We start from the raw sequence: 21,434 nt of genomic DNA, 5'->3' as shown, positions 1-21,434 counted from the left end.
CCTTTCCGCGTGGAGTTTACATGTTCTCCCCGTGTCTGTGTGGGTTTCCTCCGGGTGCTCCAGTTTCCCCCACAGTCCAAAAACATGCAGTTAGATTAACATGGGGCGTCCCTGGGCTGAAGTGCCCTTGAGCAAGGTACCAAATCCCTAACTGCTCCCCGGGCACTGTAGTATGGCTGCCCACTGCTCTGGGTATGTGTGCGCGCGCGCGTGTTCACTGCTTCAGATAGGTTAAATGCAGAGGATGAATTTCACTGTGCTCAAGTGTGCATGTGACAAAGGCTGCTGCTTCTTCTTCTTCTAACTGGTGGCTCTAAATTGACCGTAGGTGTGAGTGTGAATGGTTGTTTGTCTCTGTCTCAGCCCTGCAGTGATCTGGTGACTTGTCCAGGGTGTACCCCGCCTCTCGCCCATAGTCAGCTGGGATAGGCTCCAGCTTGCCCGCGACCCTGTACAGGATAAGCGGCTACAGATAATGGATGGATAAATCACGGTTCTTTATTTACTTCCATGATTTGAAGTGTCAGAAATTTGTATTGTGATTTGGTCACACGATACATCATTAGTATCATATATATTTAACAGTTATTCCATGAACGCGAGTCGTACATGAACTGATAGTCGATGAGGCACGTAACACTGAGTTGGCTATAAGTCATTGTATGATGAAACTGAGTGGAATAACTGTTTTATTCTACCCACATTCACTGGATTTTGAGAAACAGAGCTTTTTTTTTTTTTTGCAAATTTCATCTCATCTCATCATCTCTAGCCGCTTTATCCTGTTCTACAGGGTCGCAGGCGAGCTGGAGCCTATCCCAGCTGACTACGGGCGAAAGGCGGGGTACACCCTTGACAAGTTGCCAGGTCATCACAGGGCTGACACAGACACCCATTCACACTCTCATTCACACCTACGCTCAATTTAGAGTCACCAGTTAACCTAACCTGCATGTCTTTGGACTGTGGGGGAAACCGGAGCACCCGGAGGAAACCCACGCGGACACGGGGAGAACATGCAAACTCCGCACAGAAAGGCCCTCGCCGGCCACGGGGCTCGAACCCGGACCTTCTTGCTGTGAGGCGACAGCGCTAACCACTACACCACCATGCCGCCTTTTTGCAAATTTGATTTAAAAAAAATAAATAAATAAAAAAATATCTGAGAAAATCATTTCCGCTTAGCGGACACGTGACAAACTGCATACATGCATAGTAAAATATTCAAATTTGACAAGATTTACATCAACAGTTGATCAATGAAAACACATTTTATCGGGGAAAAAAATTTAAGCTTCAAATTTTTTGAATAGCGTTTTTATTTCGTCCTTGGTTGATTCAGCAACACGCTCCACCATTTTGTTTTGCTCTACTCATGGTATATGACCTGATATCCTAGTAGTAGAGTAGCCAATCAGAGAGCATGATTGCTCATATCCAGTGAATGTGGATAGAATAATATCACTATATATTTCATTGCATCTTCTGAAAAAGAAGTCAGGTCACCGTTAACTGGGCAACAGATCAGCAAATTATCATTATAAATATGCTGAGGTTGATGTGAAGCAAGTTGTTGGAACATTTATCCAAGGTAGACCATTCTGTTTTTAACTTCTGCACTGTCTTATTGATACTGATCATGACATTTATCAAACGTATTTCATAGCCAGTACCAAACAAAATGTAACTGGATAAAAAACTGAAGTCACACAGATCCAAACCAAACTACTTTGCATGAAAAAGGAGAGAGAAGATAAATGCGTTTCAGGTCAGTGTTGATCTGGTAACGATGACCAGCATCAAAGAGAAGCTAAAAGAAATGTAAATGTTAGTACTGAAACTGTCTCAGCAGGCCGGGCTGTAAAACGGACAGACTGCCAGTGTGTATTAGTGGCGTGGGAGCAATAAGAGCTGAATGTTAAAGGAAATCTGCTCCTTCCTGCCCTCCATCAGGCACCTGCAAAAAAGGAAGAGTGCAGCCAGGATGGAGAGGGGCGTCAGCTTGGGGCAGAAAATTCCACCGCTCTGAGTTAATACCAAATGTTTTTATATGTTTCCGGAGAGACAAAGAATATAAGAGAACGGCATGTAGTGTTCTCTTTCTTTCCTTTTTTTTTTTTGCTCCCAAGCAGCTCTGTAACATTCATACATTCAGAGAGACCAATAAAGACATCTGCTATGATCTCATAATTCTCGGTCTTGATGGGAAGCCAAATCATCATCATCATCATCATCATCTTTCAGGGAAACATCGTTCAACTGCCAATAAATAAACTCCAACCGGAACAACAGAGAAAGACAATGTGGACATGGATGTAAGGATACATGCTGAGGGATGAACAGAACAGAAGGGAATAAAAGGAAAAGGAGGAAAAGGCCAGAGTGAGAGAGAAAAGCGGGGAATATGGCGACCTTCAGAGCCCTGCTGCATCCTGAGCTGCTGATTAACACGTCCCCTGATGATTCCGACTCACGCTTTATCATGTTGTTGTCAGATATGATGGTCCTCAGTGTGCTGATGCTGCAGTTTGCTTTGCTTGTTCGCATGCGAGATTTAAATAAAGACACCATATGATATGATGAGTCGCACATGATGGCAGGAGCAGAATTAAAGGCACACATGGCAGCCAAAAATGAAATGCACATAAGTAAGTTGCCTTTATTTCAATTACAAAACCGAATCTGGGGAAACCATCAATGAAACCATTAGCATTTTACTGCGAGTCATTTTATTTGATCTACACAGGACATCCTGCCTAGATTTTATTCAGCGTAGCTCACCGTTACGATCTGATGTACGTTATTCTTGCAGCTGCTGCAGTGTTTATTCTTTCAAATTGGACCTTTTTTGCTACAGTACTTCTGCCATTTTTTTAAAATTAAGCATACATTGTTATTTTCACCTATTTTTTTTTGGTCACATCAACCTTTTAATCCTTTGACCTCGGCCATCTTAGTTCCTTCCGTCTTGTTTACCTTCATATTCTTGCAGGGTTTATCCTTTGATGGAGTCATTATTATTTACACCTTGTTTTTATTTAACATACAGTACTGTGCAAGTCTGAGGCACCCTATTTTTTTTTTATCCAAACTTTGCTATAGATTTCTATTTTATGACTTCTACACCATCAAGTCACAACATTACAAAAACATTTTAGCGTTTCAAATGTTCCCCCCCCCCAGCACAAAATATGTTTGTATCTGAGCAGCACATTCCATAAGAGAACACTTCTCAGATGAAAAAAAGAAAACGTAATGAAGGCTACTGGGTTTTGGTGTAAAATGAAGACGCGAGTGTGACAGTGTCCAGAAGAACTGCGGCTGGTTCTGTAAGGTGCTCAGTAAAACCTACAGATCATTTCCGCATAAAACTGCACTCACTGGACCTCAGACTATTTATTTATTTATTTTAAAGCAAAGGGTCGTCTCACACCAAATACTGACTGTTTCATTTATTATGGCTTACTGATTATAAAATATTCAGGGATGAGAATGAAAAATATTTAAAAAGTCTGAAAAAAGCCAGGGGTTTGGGGGCTGCAGGCACCCAGCGGGGCCCAGGGGCAGAGCCCTGGTGGGGGCCCAGGGGGCGGGAGCTAATGATTTTTGGCTATTTTTTTTTTACCCCAAAACCATTCATTTTATCAGCAAAAAGTTGCAATTTATGTGGAAATAAATTCCCCTTCTTGGTGGACTACCAGGTGAAAATAATTAATATGGTACAAGAGACTTGTTTTTAATCAATTCACATTTGAGGATTTCAAAAAAATCAATGCATCTTTTAATATAAACGAGCTCTACAGTATCATATTTCTGCATTTTTGCTATTCATGTCTTTGAATACTCTAATCCTTTAAAATGAAGTGCAAACCAGAAAAAAGTTCTATGATATAATTCTCTTAAGCTTTCTTCTAACGTTATCATGGTAGCAGGAGGTCTTGCATATTAAGCAGGCAACATTCAACATCACTTATCACTTCCCTTTCAACTGTTGTCTCGATGTAATCACCTATATGATCATGAGGTGATAATGATCATATATGATCCTAGGATTTGATAATAGTGATACTATTATCAAAGGGGGGGATTGTTAGGTTTATATAAGTAGAATTCTTGACCAAGAAGGCAGTAATTTATTTGTGACAAAATTAAGGATTAATTTTGTTCAGTTAAAATGACCTTCTGTCTCGGCTGGACATTGTTTGGGAACATTTTGTTTAATTTTGATATGAAATGTGTATTGTTGATCAGAGATGTGCCTAGATGGCGACAGGGTCTGCGATGATATTACACACACTCACAATGGCCTTTGATATCACACACAACCACAGCTGCATAGCCAACGTGTATTGGGAATTAAAAGTTAGATTTAAAGCCATGATTTAAGTTAGTTTTATAGTTTTAAGTTAGTTTTATAATTACAGAATATAATTTAGGATTATTAAGACTTTATGATTCTAATGTTAAGAACATATTCTTGATATGAGATGTTTTGCTTATGACTGTCTTTGTTTAGGTTTGTTCTTATTTTTTGTTTACTTTCTTATAACATATCTTTGTTGAAAAATTCCGTATGTACGTAGCAATGACCTTTAAAATCTGTTTGTACCTTGCTATCATGTCATATGATCAGAAATATGTCATTATGTTATGATTTACACACACACTGATGGAGATTATTTGACCTGCCCCAAGATCAAGCTGCTCACTTGCACACAAGTCAAACACACACACAAATAGACACAGATATCAAAATGATGTCACTTACTCACACCCTCCCATAGACACACACACACCCCTCTCTGAGGTCACATACAAACACACACACACTAGAGCCCTGCACTCCCGCGGGAGTCCCGCGGGACCCGCCGCAAAGCAGTGCGGCGCGGGACAAATTTTGAAAGCTCATTGCGGGCACGGGCGGGACCGGAAGTGCACATATGCGCGCGCGGGCGGGAGCGGGAGTGCACATATGCGGCGCGGGTGGGCGCGGTGATAAGCTGCAGTCCCGCTAACTAAAAACATGCTTGAAATAAAATTTATAAATTATTAATTTATGTCTATCATATATAATTTGTGCTGGATATTTTATTTGGCATTAATAAAAACATTTTAAGATGCCTAAATTTGCAGAGAGAGTCAGATTGCATCAGATTGCCAGAAACGGCATCTTAAACTTGCCATTGATCACCCTAAGGGGAAATTCTTTGATCACTCTAATGACTCGCAGTTCACACCCAGCTATCAAGAGAATCACGAGTGAATTGATTTACTTGTTGTGTTAGTCTACAACTTTAATCAGAGAGACAGATTACACAGTGACGGTAGGCTTCACTCAATGCTATCCCAGAAATCCTTCCTGTAATATGCAAATTTGGCCACCTCTGATTGGACGGCCAAATTTGCATATTACAGGAAGGATTTCTGGGATAGCATTGAGTCAAGCCTACAGTCACTGTGTAACATGTCTCTCTGATTAAAGTTGTAGACTAACGCAAGCAGTAAATCACTTCATTTCTTTTATTAGCTCTGCTTTGCAATAAAAAAAAACAACAAAAAAAAAAAAAACACATTGGTACAAAGCAAGCCCATTCACTTTTTTATGCTGATCAGAGAATTACAATGGTTTCTCATGTGATAAAAATGTGTGATTTGCAATTAAATATTTTAATCGTTTGACAGCACTAATTATTATTATTAGAGATACTACATGCTGAATTCAGAAACAAGGTAAACAATAACAAACGTGAGCTGTAGATATTTATGCTCAAATCCACTCAAAGTAGGGGGCGGGGCACCATCACGCTGTGTCAAGACAAGAACTTTACTGAGAAATAACGCGGACGTCTGCATCATGCGGGATTTGCGTGCGGGAGCGGGACAAAATATGGCAGGCGCGGGCGGCAGCGGGACTGAAAATCAATTTTTTTGTGGGCGGGAGTGGGACTGAAAATCATAATTCTTTGCGGGCGCGGGCGGGAGTGGGACTGCACAATGCGGGCGCGGGACTGAAAAATCCGACCCGCGCAGACCTCTAACACACACATTCGACAGACACAATAGCCGTTTAGAGAGATTATAATTTGTTATATAATATTTCATCTTTGGCGAGAAAACTGTGAATAAACAGCAGTGAAACCGATCTCTGGTTCTCTGTTTTTTTGCGGTGTTCCGTCCCAGAATTCTGCAGGTGGTACGAGGGCGGGGGTCCCGAGAAGTAAGTTGACCGTTTCCGACTGGGTGAACCCTAACATGTACTAACTAGGTTTTATCTGGACAGGATGTTGTGTAATGTAATGCAGATACCATATGGCCAATTTGAAGATCAAGATGGTGATTTTGAATTAAAGAACAGGCATGTACAATTGGCATTACATATTGGAAATTTTTTTAAAATCAAAAACTAAGTTCATTTCGGCCTAAAAAATTTGGGCAGACGCTCCCGCGCGGCACATGCCAGCAATTCCCCCCCGTCCCCCTATGAAATGAGCAATAAGTAGGAGAGTTATACATGCTATCATACCTAAAATTTTATCAGAAATATAGATATGATAATATGATTCTCCCCAACATGCTACATTAGATAAGCTAACCCCATTTATAAAAGATACACACTTATATATGATGTGTATACACACACACACACGGCACTGATTTGTGCGATATACATTATAAATATAATGAATCATTGAACAGGCAAAATAATTTTCGCCCTCCCTTTGTGTTTTTTGGTGTATATGTGAAGTTCGATAGTCCTTGCCCCTCTACTAGCGGAGTTTATCATGTCAGAACACAATGAGCAAAGTACTTTTCCTGGGACGTCTAGTTTCCGTATGTGATCACTGAGCTTCGTTGTGACAGTCTGCTTGTCGATCTCGACATTCAGTGTTGTTTCTAACCAAGCCCATCGAAAACAGTTCTTTATTCCTGCACCTTTATCAATCTCCCTCGCTCGATCCTCTTCTTTCTTATCTAGGACTTTTGCCATTGTCGATATGCTAAAATATCCCGCCTGAATACGGTACGTGTCTTTCCGATGTTACCAATGCGTATCATCAAACAGTGTGTACGGTCGGTGAACGGCGACTGCAAGCCACGCGTGGAGAGCATGCGTACTTGTGTTTATACACTGCACGCAATGGGATTTCACGAAAATTCTACCGCAAATAAGTCGAACATTGTCACAAAAGTGAATGCTAATTATGACATGTTGAAAGACTCGAGTGTGTTAACCCGGAGCCCACCAAGAATCAAGACGTTATAAGGTGACCACAGATCGTTAACCATATCCCCCCCCCCCTCGAAAATTTCTCAACGGATTTACATCGATTTCAAAAACGATCATTTTGGTCTGAAAAAGTCAGAAATTCTCATCCCTGGATATTTTTTTAAATGGTTAAACATTTAATTTCATTATTTTTTTAAACCATGTTTGATCTCCTGCATTTCTTTACATGTCCCTCAAACTTTTCCACAAAACTGTAGCTCATTTTTGTTACTTGCAACATGTTTGTGCTTATTATTTTCACCTAAACATTTGGTGGATTTTTTTGTTGTTGTATTTCGTCTCTGTTCACTCGTTAATCCTGTATGTAGCCTACTGACTGTTCCAAGCACATCATATGTGAAAAATCTGTAATTTTGATACTAGACACTAAACATGACTGACTGATCATTAACAACAAATAGCAGTTCAGCACCTCCATCTTTTATAGTTTTTAGACTTGCAACACACACGCTATAGATTTCAGATCAAAATGTTAAACACTTCCCCAGTTCTCACCACTCCATTAAACTAGAATCATGTGAGGTACATAAACACGAGATGTTTCCTCACCTACAGCCCACAGCACTGAGCTGAACGTGTCTTGATGTTCCTGCTGGCTCTGTGTATCGGTCCAGGTGACCTGTAGAAGTCCTGATGGAAGTTTCTCCACCTTCTTAGGAATACAGCTCCAGCAGAAATGTGTCCCGTGAGCCTCCATGTGATCCGTCACCAAACGAGCCATTTGCTGTGGAAATGGCATCAGAGCAAAAGGAGAAACTCTTTCATGAGGGAAAATTAAAAAAAAAAAAAAAAGTACCCAGATTCTTTAGATCGTTTTCCCCCCCAATTACTTATCACATGACATGAATTTGAAAATTTTCTGAAAATGTTGCGTCTACATTAAAAAAAACAAATCTAATTTTAACAAACAAAAAAAAATTAACAATTAGGTCTGAAATACAGTATTTAATGTCAACCAAAATAACAGAATAAAGACACGCTTTTAAATACATCAATATTCCTGAAATATTTCCAGTTCAGGAGTGTTGCATGATGCACCTCATATCAGGAGAGAGAGAGAGAGAGAGAGAGAGAGAGAGAGAGAAATAAAATGTACTTTTAATTTTAAAGAACACTGCAAACACACCCACCCATACACACACAGCACTAAAAACGACAAAACAGAATAATCACATGTTAAATTAAAGTAATTTCGAGGTGATTTATAGGCTATATTTTCCTAAAAATGACTCCATGAGTGCTAACACTGCTTGAAAAGGTAAAAGAGGGGCTTTTTAAAAATGTATTTATTAATCACTGTAAAACATTAAGACACTTTCCTTAGCTGATTTTCATTTATTAATAATTCATTCCCTAAATCTGAAACTCGAGTTATTTTGGACTTGATCTTCACCGCACACCTTCTATTCCTGTATAATAATGGCAGTTTGATGATAAACTGGCATTAGACTGAAACCAATAATTAGAGAGAGTCAACAATATAAAGCAAGCACATAAAACAGGTCTGGTCTGGCCTGATATCCTGTTTTTACGTGGGTGATGTAACTCACGACACACAGCAGCTATGAATCGTGTACACAGGATTTTCTCAGGGCAGCGTTTTATACGGACGGGTTTCAGCTGCTGGAATTAAACTCTGGCCCAGATGACTAGGAGGACCTGCTAAACAGACACGCAGCAACATTATCGCTTTCCAATTAGAATAACCGCCAACTCGTGCTGTATGATAACAACTGAAGTGATCACAAGGTGGTAAATAGTGAAATGATCATACAGACTAAATATTTAAATATATGTAACTGTATGTAAATCACAGGCTTTGTTGGTAGAATAACCCTCACACTTTTAAATCTACATGTTTAAAATGCAATTTAGTGCATAGTCTTGCATGTCCCATGTTGTCGGTAGACGACTTTTGTTTATAACAGGGATCCCAGCAGTAATTGAAAAAAATAGAGGAATGTAAGAAACTATCACCGGGCAGCACGGTGGTGTAGGCTAGTGGTTAGCGCTGTCACCTCACAGCAAGAAGGTCCGGGTTCGACCCTGTGGCCGGCAAGGGCCTTTCTGTGCGGAGTTTGCATGTTCTCCCCGTGTCCGCGTGGGTTTCCTCCGGGTGCTCCGGTTTCCCCCACAGTCCAAAGACATGCAGGTTAGGTTGACCGTAGGTGTGAATGTGAGTGTGAATGGTTGTCTGTGTCTATGTGTCAGCCCTGTGATGACCTGGCGACTTGTCCAGGGTGTACCCCGCCTTTCACCCGTAGTCAGCTGGGATAGGCTCCAGCTTGCCTGCGACCCTGTAGAACAGGATAAAGCGGCTAGAGATAATGAGATGAGATGAGAAACTATCAGCAGGGGTCAAGGGGGCTGCCTGAAGCTGTTGAGATTTTAACATTTAAAGATGCTATAGAACACATTTTTTACATAGATTTAACATAGAAAAGCAACAGAATTTAACCATAATGTGTATCTATTTGATGCCATATTTTGTAATCAATGACATAAGTGGCAAAAAAAAATTATAAAAATTAGACGAAAATGTAGCTTTGAAGAATATACTTGCCTAAATATTCCACTGATTTTGTTATAACAATAGCATCCATAGTTCATCTCATTTGTTTATTTTTTTTGTTTCAAGTTAATGTCAAAACTAGTCTAATATAAGCCACATTCATTTTTCAAAAATCATGAATATGAGCAGAAATCAATGATTCAGTAATATTAGATATATACATATGTACAGCAAATACTGGAGGTATTTGATTTAAACCTCTCTCTTTTTGAAAGGTTTCACTGCAAAGGAATTTAATGCTCTTTTCTGGGGTGCATTCTGTCTTTCCTCCAGTTTTCTCTGCTTTTGTTTCTCTGATCTTTCCTTCTGCTTTTCTGATGTTCCTGCAGTGCTCTGAATTAAGTTCAACGCATTAGAAACAAAAGCACGAACGGAGTTAAAACATGTTTTCTAGCAAATGGGCGCAGCCATATTGTTTTCTTGTTCTATCGCGTACAGTCTCGCGGTCAGTGTTGCCAGATACTCCTGACATTTTCCAGCCCAAAATATGTTCAAAACCCACCAAAATGCACTTGAAACCCCCCAACTGGGCGGGGAACCGCGCAATCTGGCAACACTGCTCGCGGTATTTACATCAATTTAACTTCCGAGTGTTCGCGAATGTCAACGAGAACAAACGAAGCCGACGAAAACATCGCTAAACAAGCAAACCAAATCAGAACGTATTCTGCTGGTCATTTTACTTAAACATATTTTTAATGGATATACAAGAGATTTAAAAAAAAAAAAAACAACACTTTCGCTAGAAAATAGCGGAATTCCGCTAAATAGCGGACATCTGGGATCCCTGTTATAATACGAGGGTAAGTCAAAAAGTTCGAGAACAGATGCTATAATTTCAAAAGGAATTCAAAAGAATTAAAAAAAAAAAAAAATACCAAGAAGGAATTCTCCGATGGAAACATGACTTGCAGAAGTGTTTAGACTTAAATGGAGGATATGTAGAGAAATAGCTTTGTTATTTTCATAAATAAAGATTGTTTTTCAATTTGTCTTAGAACTTTGACTTACCCTCGTATATAGTTTTTATTTATTTATATTTATTTAAAATACTCTGGACCCACAGTAATTGGCTAATGCTGTTATCACCCTGCCATATAAATAAATACGTTAACTTGTAAAGATTTGTCAATTTAAGTACTGATGGCGAAGCGAACATAAAAAAATTAAATTAAAATAATGATAAAACTTTTGTAAAGAATGCTAAGTCATTTTTACGTAAAAAAATAAAAACATGAAGCTAACTGTTATTACTTTCCTTTAACAGCATGCCCTGAAGGGTTTTATTCCACAGCGAGCCAACAACAATTCTATTATTTTTTAGTTCTTCATGAACACGTATTTATAGTTTACATGACATCTTTCGTACAAGTCCCTGCAAATGAGCTGTTACCATAGAAACAAGCTATTAGGAGTGCATTAATATGAACTTAGGGCGGGCGGGCAGGAGGGAAGAAGGAAGGAAGGAGGGAAGAAGGAAGGAAGGAAGGAAGGAAGGAAGGAAGGAAGGAAGGAAGGAAGAGAAATCAGCACCTTGTGACTAATCAGAATGTAGAATTCAAAATGGGGGGGGGGAACTTAACATGACGTGTAAAGCAACGCTGCATCATAAAGAGTGTAATACATCATAGAAAGTCAGATTAAAAAACAAAAACAATAACAAAAAAACAACAACAAAATACCCAAAATACAGTACCTGGTCAAATCCGCGGAGGGCAATGCTACGCACCATCACCGTAGCGTCCAGTCCAATGCCTGTTAGAAAACCAGCACACTCCAAAGCCACGTCTTCACACTCACGCTCAGGAAAATATGGCTTTGATCGCACACAAACACCACATTTTATCATTTCCCATTCAACAAACACACACACACACACACACACACACACACACACACACACACATAAATGACTTCCTGCTTTTATACTAAACGGATTGTTTCTTTACATATTCAAGATAATGCTTCAAACATGTTCTAAAAGTTATACATACAGAAATATATAAAACACTGCCGTTTGTCACAGTAATAATTGGGGTAAGTGTTTAAGAGGTTGTGTTTTACTAAATTTTTTAAAGATGATCATGAAAATTGCCATTTTAACATCAAACTCAGGGCTAGTGAATTAGATTTAAAAATAAATAAATAAAAATATGATCCGAAACAGATTTTAAAATCAGATATAATAAAATGTTAGTAATACTCAATAAAGATTTAATAAACACTTTATAAACAACCCCACAATAGCAGCAAACAATGCAATTAGCAGGTTGAATAATGCATACGGCCACTTTAAAGTTAAAATTGCTTGCTAAGGAGTTAATTAGCGCTTCACACAACTCTGATGTAGGGAGCAGGGATGTTCAGGTATTATAACATTTCGCTAAATGTTGTACAAGACTTTATTTTAGTCCATATTCCAGAATCATATATGTAAAACAGATGCGTTTTAAAACAGAACTGAGTTCAGGACGTTTGTTAAGATGTTGGTGTAGTGACAAGAACTAGAATCGTAGTGTTTGAGACACAGCCTCTGCATCCTGTTTAACTCTGTCTGGAACTGAAACATCTTTTAATAAATAGCAGGAAGGATTAACATTTTACAGCAACACGGCGAGAATGAAGGATACAGCTGGCTCCGACGACTAGCCTGAAAGAAGAAGAAGAAACCAGAAGAAAATACGTTTAGAGCCACAGGTGGTGTTTACATTCATACGATTTGCATATTTATATGAACATTTGCATCGTTAAGACCTTTAGTGTGAAGACACTTTCCTCTGTCCAGTCAACAGTTTACTGATGAACGGTGGTGTTACAGAGAGAACAGCTCTGTGTACAATGCAGGTCATAAATACGGAGATTAAATCACAGTGACTGGAACTGAGAGATGAAAACTCGGAGGATCTACTCAGAGCCGTTCATCATCTCAGACTTAAGAGAGGAAAATAAGTAGTTTCGATAGTAACACACGCTTACCCGTAACCATGGAAGCTGCCAATTCTGAGCTTCCAGAAAATTCCATGTTTCCAACAGCTGGTTAAGAGTTTGACAAGGTTTTGATTCTTACAAGTCTGAATCTCTCAGGTGGTAGTAATAATAATAATAATAATAACAACAACAACAACAACAATAATGGCGGCATGGTGGTGTAGTGGTTAGCGCTGTCGCCTCACAGCAAGAAGGTCCTGGGTTCGAGCCCCGGGGCCGGCGAGGGCCTTTCTGTGCGGAGTTTGCATGTTCTCCCCGTGTCTGCGTGGGTTTCCTCCGGGTGCTCCGGTTTCCCCCACAGTCCAAAGACATGCAGGTTAGGTTAACTGGTGACTCTAAATTGAGCGTAGGTGTGAATGTGAGTGTGAATGGTTGTCTGTGTCTATGTGTCAGCCCTGTGATGACCTGGCGACTTGTCCAGGGTGTACCCCGCCTTTCGCCCGTAGTCAGCTGGGATAGGCTCCAGCTTGCCTGCGACCCTGTAGAAGGATAAAGCGGCTAGAGATAATGAGATGAGATAATAATAATAATAATAATAATAATAACAACAACAACAACAAATACAGCAACTTTCATACATTAAAATGCAGCTCAAAATTGTTATTATTTGGAAAGTGAAATAAGTACGGAAAATGAAAGGATGAAAAAAATTAAATAAAAAGCAATAGAAAAATATTAATAAACAATTCCAATAATAATAATAATAATAATAATAATAATGTTTGCTCCTCAGATTAAAAGTCTAAAGTACATCTGTTTATTTTTTTCCCCCTGAGGATTTATTTTTTCCTTATATTCTTTGAAAACATTTCAAATTTGTACAACTTTCCGTTAAAAAGCGACATTTTATATTTTGCATGCCATATTTCCAACACAAAATAAATGAAGAATAGTATCAACAATGACGTCAAAACAGAAACCCATTTAAAAAATTAAACACGTACGGTACAAGTTTTCAGCTTCTAAGATCACTGTTTCACCATAAATCTAATCGGGTTTTTTTGTGACTAGTTTGCGTGGTGATCTCGTAATTCATTACATATTCACCAGAAAAGTTGGAAAAACCTGGTGAACAGAAAGATAATCTCTGGGTTTTTTTTTTTTTTTTTGGGGGGGGGGGGGGGGGGGTTATTATGAAAATACCATAAAACAAAGTTAGTAGTAGGTCGGCACATTTTTTACAAAATGTTTGGTGGATATTTTTAAGCAACAAAAAGTCAGATGAACTGAAGAACAGAAGATGAGGGGAGATCAGATGTCTAATGGAAGATTTCAGAGGAAGTGCATGTGCGCGCGCGTGCGTGTGGCATCGCAGGTGAAAACGTGATGTTATGTTGTTAGTGTCTCGGGTTAGACAAGCTTGTGCTGAGTGATTTCTGCACTCGGTGGACACACACACACACACACACACACCACCCTGCAAGCTAACACCCCTCTACACTTATCACACGTTTGTGTCACGGCTTTGGAGGGATTTAGGGAGCGAATCCAGGCACTTTTTCCTCCACTTACTGCACTAAAACATCACCCACAGCCGGCCTCTCGCCCTGCACAATCCCAGGATTACAACACGAGACGACACTCACAGGAGCCGGGACACATCTCTACCATCACATACATCACTGTCTAAATAATAAAAAGTTTCCAACTGATGCTAACGAGAGCGAAACATCCTGATTTGTTGATGGACCGAGCAGATTATTCACCATAAATAAGATCAAACTGCACATTTAGAAGCAATACATTTTCCACACAATCTGGTACGCCTCATTTTTATCATGGATTTGTTAAGCGGTGGATAAAGAACTCCTAGCACGGTGATTTTAATACGGAACAATCAGATAAACCAGAATACAGATAGTGGTCTGTATTAAAAAGTCACGCATTTATTATCTTCAGGAAGCACTTTATCCTGATTAGCATTGATGTAGATCTTGATTCAATCCCATAAACGCTGGGAGAATTCACCCAGTCCATCATGAACACACACATTCACCTCCCTGCACGTCTTTGCACAGTCGAAGGAAACCGGAGAACCCAGAGAGAACCCACACAAACACGAGAACGAAAATGTGTGAGATTTACTGCATTTAACATCCTCTCGAGGCTGCTGTATCGTTCTCACTCTGTGATCAAGACTCTATAAACCTGCTCTTTCCAGGCAAAATGACAAATCTGGTGAAACTTTAATGTGCTTGAAGAACCGAGTTAGTTAAAACGTTCCTGATTAGTAAAACTGAATTTTGTTAAATCACAGACGAAGAATCCACTTGTAATATGATAAGCACAGATATTTGACGTGCTGATATTCATTACGAGACACGACCTGAGAAAAACGCTTGTTTGTGAAAATACAATATATTTAGGTTAATTCAATTTAATAAATTAAAAAAGTGGGTTTTATTCAGATGATTATGAAAACAATATTGCGAAAGACACACTCTCCTTTTGCCTTCTGAACTCTTGCTTTTCATCCTCTTTCCTTCTACCTTTACCTTCTCTCACCTTGCTTTTTCTTTCCCTCGATCCCTTCCTGTCTCCCTGTCATGTGCGTGCCAGCCTTTACCCAGAATTCTGCCCGTCACTCAGCGATGCCCCATCAGCTTTGAGCCTCCAGCTGCACACCTGACAACTCGGTAACTAAACACACACCAACACACACTGACGCACCAGCAGCTGTGTGTGGAGCGACAGGAAACTCATGTTGCATTCGCGCTCTCTTTATTTCACATCACATCATGTTTCTACTGTTGAGAGAGTGACGCTTCAGCGCCACATACTGGGAAAGTCGAATTTAGGTTTTGTCCTGTTAGTGTTGCCAGGTCAACGTAACATCTGTTATAAAACATTCTGGGCCAGAAATATATTAAAAATGAATGGACAAAGTAAACAGCAATAAACACAAACATACAGCGTGTTGATCCACAGGATGATCACAGGACACCAAGTACCTGTAGGAGTTCGGAAGCCGATTGCGTGTTCATGTTTGAGAAAAGATAATGCTGGTACTAAACCCATAACCAAAAAGTTATATATTTAAGGGAAAAAAAATTAAAATTTCGACCACATCTTTAACTGAAATGTTGCACGTTTCTTAATTTACAGCGTTTTAATATTTCACGCAGTCGCTGACTTGAACAATTTAGATATTACTCTAAGACATCTAGCCTTAATGATTTCAAATAGTTTTTAAGATTAACTTAATTTTACTCATATGCATTTAAATAATATTGGTTGGCATTGAGTGGTCCATCAGATATACTGTATTCCATTCAGCCAGCATGATATTGAACAAGTCAAAGATGAGTAGCTGAATGGAATATATCTGATATACCACGAAAAAAAAAGCCAGCCAATATTATTATTCATACACATTCGATGGATCAATTATAGATTTTACAAAAAGTTACGAACAGGGCGGTAACTTACCAATACTGATTCTGATCGAATGTAATTCAATGTTCTGTCGATCCAATGTACTGTACAAAGTCAAAGTTCTAACAGTAAAAATGGTACAAGTCCAAAAACCCGAACAACCACCCAACTAATATGCAAGCTACGTACAGGGTGACTGTTCAAGTTCAAAGTTACTTTTAGTCGTAGTTAATTGTTAGGCAGTTGTTTAAAACAAAAGGATTTTGTTGAGTGAAGTCCTCTTGTAAAAGTCTCCGTCACTTTTCCTCACCTCCAAGTAGAACTTTGACAATATTTCTGCTATTGCTCTCTTTTCCAGTTTTTCAGTGTCTGTTTTTCTCTTGTAAATGTGTGTGAAGAATATCCAGTGAAGTTTTGGGAGCCTTTCGGGTGTTCAGCGTGGCTCTCTCTTTCAAAATTCTCTCTAAATCTCCCACTTTTAATGAAGCAAGCTTCGTGGCCATGTTTGTGAACAAACTGTGAGTCATTCACTAGCATGGAAGTTTTACATCTCAGACGTGCCTCTTTTCCAGTTTTTTGATGTCCGTTGGTATGTTTTTCTCTTGTAAATATGCGTGAAGAATATACAATGAAGTTTCGGTAGCCTTTTGGGTGTTCAGCGCGTCTTTAGTTTCAATTTATTTATTTAGTGCTTAAACCAAGCACTGAATTAACCTGTCTTCTTTCTTTCCCGGCCGACAAAGAAATGATTATGTGCATGTGCAGCAGAAAAGTTGTGTCAGTGGATCTTCGCATGAGCGCTGATGTGTTGTCTTATCAATATGCAATATCAGAATAATATTGCATGCTCATTCTCCATTGCGGAGAGCGGCGTAATACATGGAGGATAAGTGATATGATAATATTGCATGCCATCAATAAACCTGCTAGAAGGGAATAGAACATGTTTTTATTCCATGGAAAAGGTGCCCTGTATGTATAATAATTATGTATATATTACTTTAGAAATATTTCACTCTTAGTTTTTATCTGTATCGTTTTTATATTCATATTATTTGTTTATTAGATAGCTATGATATATGCGCAGGAATACAAACACTATGGTGATGAAAGCCTCCTGTAGAAACATAGTTATAAATTAATTGTCCAGACAGCCTTTAATCCATCTAAGAATGTGGAACCTGCATGCAATAACATTAAATCACAAAATCTGTACAAAAAAAACAAAAACAAAAAATATTATCCACTTCAGAAATAAACGTAAAATCATTTTCTGAAAACTCGCCATCTCTTTCTTTGAATTTCGTAAATTAATCAAGAGATTCAGAACTTGAAAGCATTAATTAAAAAAATTAAATTAGCGTATCGGAACATTTGTACCCCTTTATCCCCAGCTATCTTTAGGTTTAGTGCGATAAATCCAGACCTTGACATTTTGACAATTCTGTGATTTTAAGATATGGAGCTAAAGAACTCAGACCTCAGATATGTTTCAAGCATAAAACATCAAGTTCTTTTGATTTTTAAACAATAATTTGGTTTGATTAAAAAAAGTACAACTTTTTGCAATCTTAACAAGTGAAATATCTTGACTATTGTCAAAAGTATCCAGTACTTTCTATTCTAAGACTAAATAAACAAAATATATTTCTCATCTTTTTTCTTTCTAATGTTAAGTTTGGGCGGCACGGTGGTGTAGTGGTTAGCGCTGTCGCCTCACAGCAAGAAGGTCCTGGGTTCGAGCCCCGGGGCCGGCAAGGGCCTTTCTGTGTGGAGTTTGCATGTTCTCCCCGTGTCCGCGTGGGTTTCCTCCGGGTGCTCCGGTTTCCCCCACAGTCCAAAGACATGCAGGTTAGGTTAACTGGTGACTCTAAATTGACCGTAGGTGTGAATGTGAGTGTGAATGGTTGTCTGTGTCTATGTGTCAGCCCTGTGATGACCTGGCGACTTGTCCAGGGTGTACCCCGCCTTTCGCCCGTAGTCAGCTGGGATAGGCTCCAGCTTGCCTGCGACCCTGTAGAACAGGATAAAGCGGCTACAGATAATGAGATGAGATGTTAAGTTTTACATTTCTTTACAATAAAACAAAACTAGTACAAGCATGAAATGATTAAAACTGCCAAGAATTACCATTTATTAATCTTATAGGAACTACTCCACAAATCCGACTAGATTTAAGATATTTTCACTTTGTGATGTCATGTTTTGTGGTGTATAATTTTTTTTTTTTGGCAAAAACAAAAGTCAGAATCATGCAATCCAAACATCATGAATATGCAAAAGAGAAGCACCTCATGTCAAAGTTGTCCCAAACAGCTTAACATCACATCGTATCGTTATTTCCTCCGAATTGTTTATGCATCAGCAAACAGACCTGTCTGTATCATGTTGCCATAACAACACCTAAATAACTAGTAATGGTTTCCCAAGTTAACTTGCGAGACGACTTCACACAGCTGCTTTTCAGCTTTAAGTCTCCGAATACCACACCCTCCTCTTCCTCCTCCATTAATGATTTGCATATCCGATGCGATTGGCTGAAAGGTTATTTAGCGACATCACAACTTGAGCACCGCCCCAGAATCAGTTTCATATTGAAGTTTTAAATGGAAAAATGTCCATTTTTGACTGTTGGTCACACTGAGCGTTTTTGCTTGAGGACAGAAAATTAAATGAGAGAATTTTACGTACTAATATACTGTAGCTATGTAATGATACATCATGTGATGATAAATCGTGATACAAATTTATGAGTATTTGAATCAATGAAAAATGAATCGTGATTCTTCTCAGGCTGCACAATCTGAGTTTTTCCTTGCTGTAATTGCATTGTTGCACCCTCTGCTGTCTAAACAATGTACAATAGGGGAATACACGTGACTTCACTGTAGGCGGAAGTAACAGTTCTAACGACGCGAAAACGCAGACACAAAACAGATCTAAAATGTGAAAGCTGTTGTGTGATTGTGTACAAATAGATTTTGCAAGAAATCAGAGCTTTTTTTTTACAGACTGCTGAAAGATGAAGAAAAGAGAAACAAATGGAGAAAGTTCATAAAGGTTTATTAAGAAAAGGATGATTCGTTATTAACTTTTCATTAATAAAAGGAATGTTTTAATTCACTGGCGGTTATATTGTACTCAAACCTTTACAAATGTGGGAAATTATTATTACTGTTTAAGAAAATTGAACAAAAGTGTTTTATTTAAAATTTTTTTTTAATTGAGAACAGTTCGGACAATAAGTGTTGCATGTTTATAGTATTAAAATGTTTCAGTTAATATTTTTTCACAGATATATATTGTAGGAAAATAAAATCGTGAACCCGACACTATGAATCATTCTGTGTCTAATGTACTGTGATTTAACACTCGTCTCTCACTCACGTTTTCCCCGGAGACTCTTTCAGCCAGAAGAGATCGTCGCTGGTGAGGCCGTGCTCTCTCGCTCCCGGGACCTGAAACACACCACCATAATCTTCAGCCTCTTATCTGAACCCATGTAACTCTTTTCTTTAAATCACTGACTGGCTGAACAGAAATAATTAAACTGAGACTGGGAGACTGAAGGAGTGAGTTTTATCAACTGCTCTCCCACAAAACACGCATCAAGGTCAAACAACTCTCACAAACACACACTCACATGCGTGGGGTAGTTTGGACGTCCGCCGGCGGCTATCACTATGTTCCTGGCCGTCACAGTCGTCTGAACAAAAGAGAAATGAAGACAAACGTGTAGATTCACTGAAGTCAAGGATTTCAGGAGGAATGTGACAGGTTTATCAGGTGATGTTCTCTCCACAAACCTCCTTTCCTCTGGAGTTTAATCCACGGATGGTGTGCTGGTCCACCAAACTTCCTTTCATATTCAGATATTTCACCTTCCTGCTCTCACACACACACACACACACACACACACACACAACTGAAAAATTCCACAATCAATCCTGCAGTATTATTAACTCTGCTACATATCTAAATATCTGTGTCACTTCATACACTGATCTTGAAATGAGGATATGACCTAAAGAAGAATAAAACACTCCAGGTCATGATGTTTCAGCAAAATAATCAACGATGGGACAGAGTGATGAAGCTGAGTCACTATTACCACTCTGACGCGGATCTTTTTCTTCTGGAGGTGTTTTATTCCTCTTATGAGACTGTTCCAGTGTAAAACTAGATCTGAAAAATTTCTTTTTTCTTGTTACAGCTGTACTGTGTGTGTGTGCGCGCGCGAGTGATTTTAACACGTATTTCACTCACTTGTCCTGCAGCTGAACTCTGTGACCCCAGTTCAAGGATTTCACATAATTCTGGACAGCTCCTGCCATAGTCACCCTACAACACACACACAAAAATTATACTATTTATATAAAACAAATATACGCTATTCTGTTTGTTTATGACAATGTTTTGATTATTGCATTTTTTATTTTTATATCTTCTTTATTGTTCAGAATAAAGTAATCAATCAATCAATCAATCAATCCTAAACAGAATTAAATCAAATTTGATTGAAAATCTAACACTAAAATAAAAAAAGACACAAAGAACAAGACATAAAATAAACGTTTTAATACATTTATGTTTTTAAAATAATTCTCCATAAATCAAAGCATTACCTAAATGAGTGAAGGATAAACTAATGTCAGACTTCAAACCTAAACACAGTGCATGAGGTAATATTTCCGACCGCTAGATGGTGCTAACGAGGAACTATTATCAGGGTTTCCCCAGGTTTGACCACCATAAATTTAAGACTTTTTAAAGACCTTTTTAAGACCACTTAAATGAGAATTAAGACCTACATCGCACCCATTATGCGGTCGTAGAACACCAGATCAAATTCACAATAATGACAAATGTTTCAAGTAAAAATACATTTATTATAAAAGTTATATACTTGTCATTATGTGCATTGCTTGTCGAATCTTCACATTCAAGACAAAAAAAACATGTCTAAACCTGGAAGAAAGGCGCACAACGTAGGGTCCACATCATGGCCTTAAAGGTACACAAAAATGCAATAGGCATACCAACACATTAATGCCAAAGGTGTGCACTCACCAGTCAAAAAGCCAAACTGAGGGCCCAACTCGAGGCCTAAAGAACTGTCTCTGAACTAATTATGACCATGCACCCAGAGATGATACTTAGAACAAAAAAGTGACATGGGTGTATTTTTTTTTTTTAAATAAAATATCAAAA

General features: G+C 38.7%; 1 protein-coding gene across 1 annotated transcript in view; it reads right to left on the bottom strand.

The window, feature by feature from the left end:
- Window positions 1–21,434, bottom strand: part of txnrd2.2 (thioredoxin reductase 2, tandem duplicate 2) — a 41,057-nt gene that overhangs the window by 11,720 nt on the left and 7,903 nt on the right. The window contains exons 5-11 of the mRNA XM_060907490.1: window positions 20,490–20,564; window positions 20,030–20,108; window positions 19,867–19,929; window positions 19,611–19,681; window positions 12,491–12,510; window positions 11,557–11,648; window positions 7,838–8,012 (exon numbers count right to left, since the gene is read on the bottom strand). Coding sequence (XP_060763473.1) covers window positions 7,838–8,012; window positions 11,557–11,648; window positions 12,491–12,510; window positions 19,611–19,681; window positions 19,867–19,929; window positions 20,030–20,108; window positions 20,490–20,564 — 575 coding nt within the window. The remainder of the gene's footprint in view (window positions 1–7,837; window positions 8,013–11,556; window positions 11,649–12,490; window positions 12,511–19,610; window positions 19,682–19,866; window positions 19,930–20,029; window positions 20,109–20,489; window positions 20,565–21,434) is intronic.

This window comes from Neoarius graeffei, chromosome 24 (assembly GCF_027579695.1).
Source record: "Neoarius graeffei isolate fNeoGra1 chromosome 24, fNeoGra1.pri, whole genome shotgun sequence".
Lineage (NCBI taxonomy): Eukaryota > Metazoa > Chordata > Actinopteri > Siluriformes > Ariidae > Neoarius > Neoarius graeffei.
Note: the sequence above shows the minus strand (reverse complement) of the source record. Positions and strands in the feature narration are given on the sequence as shown.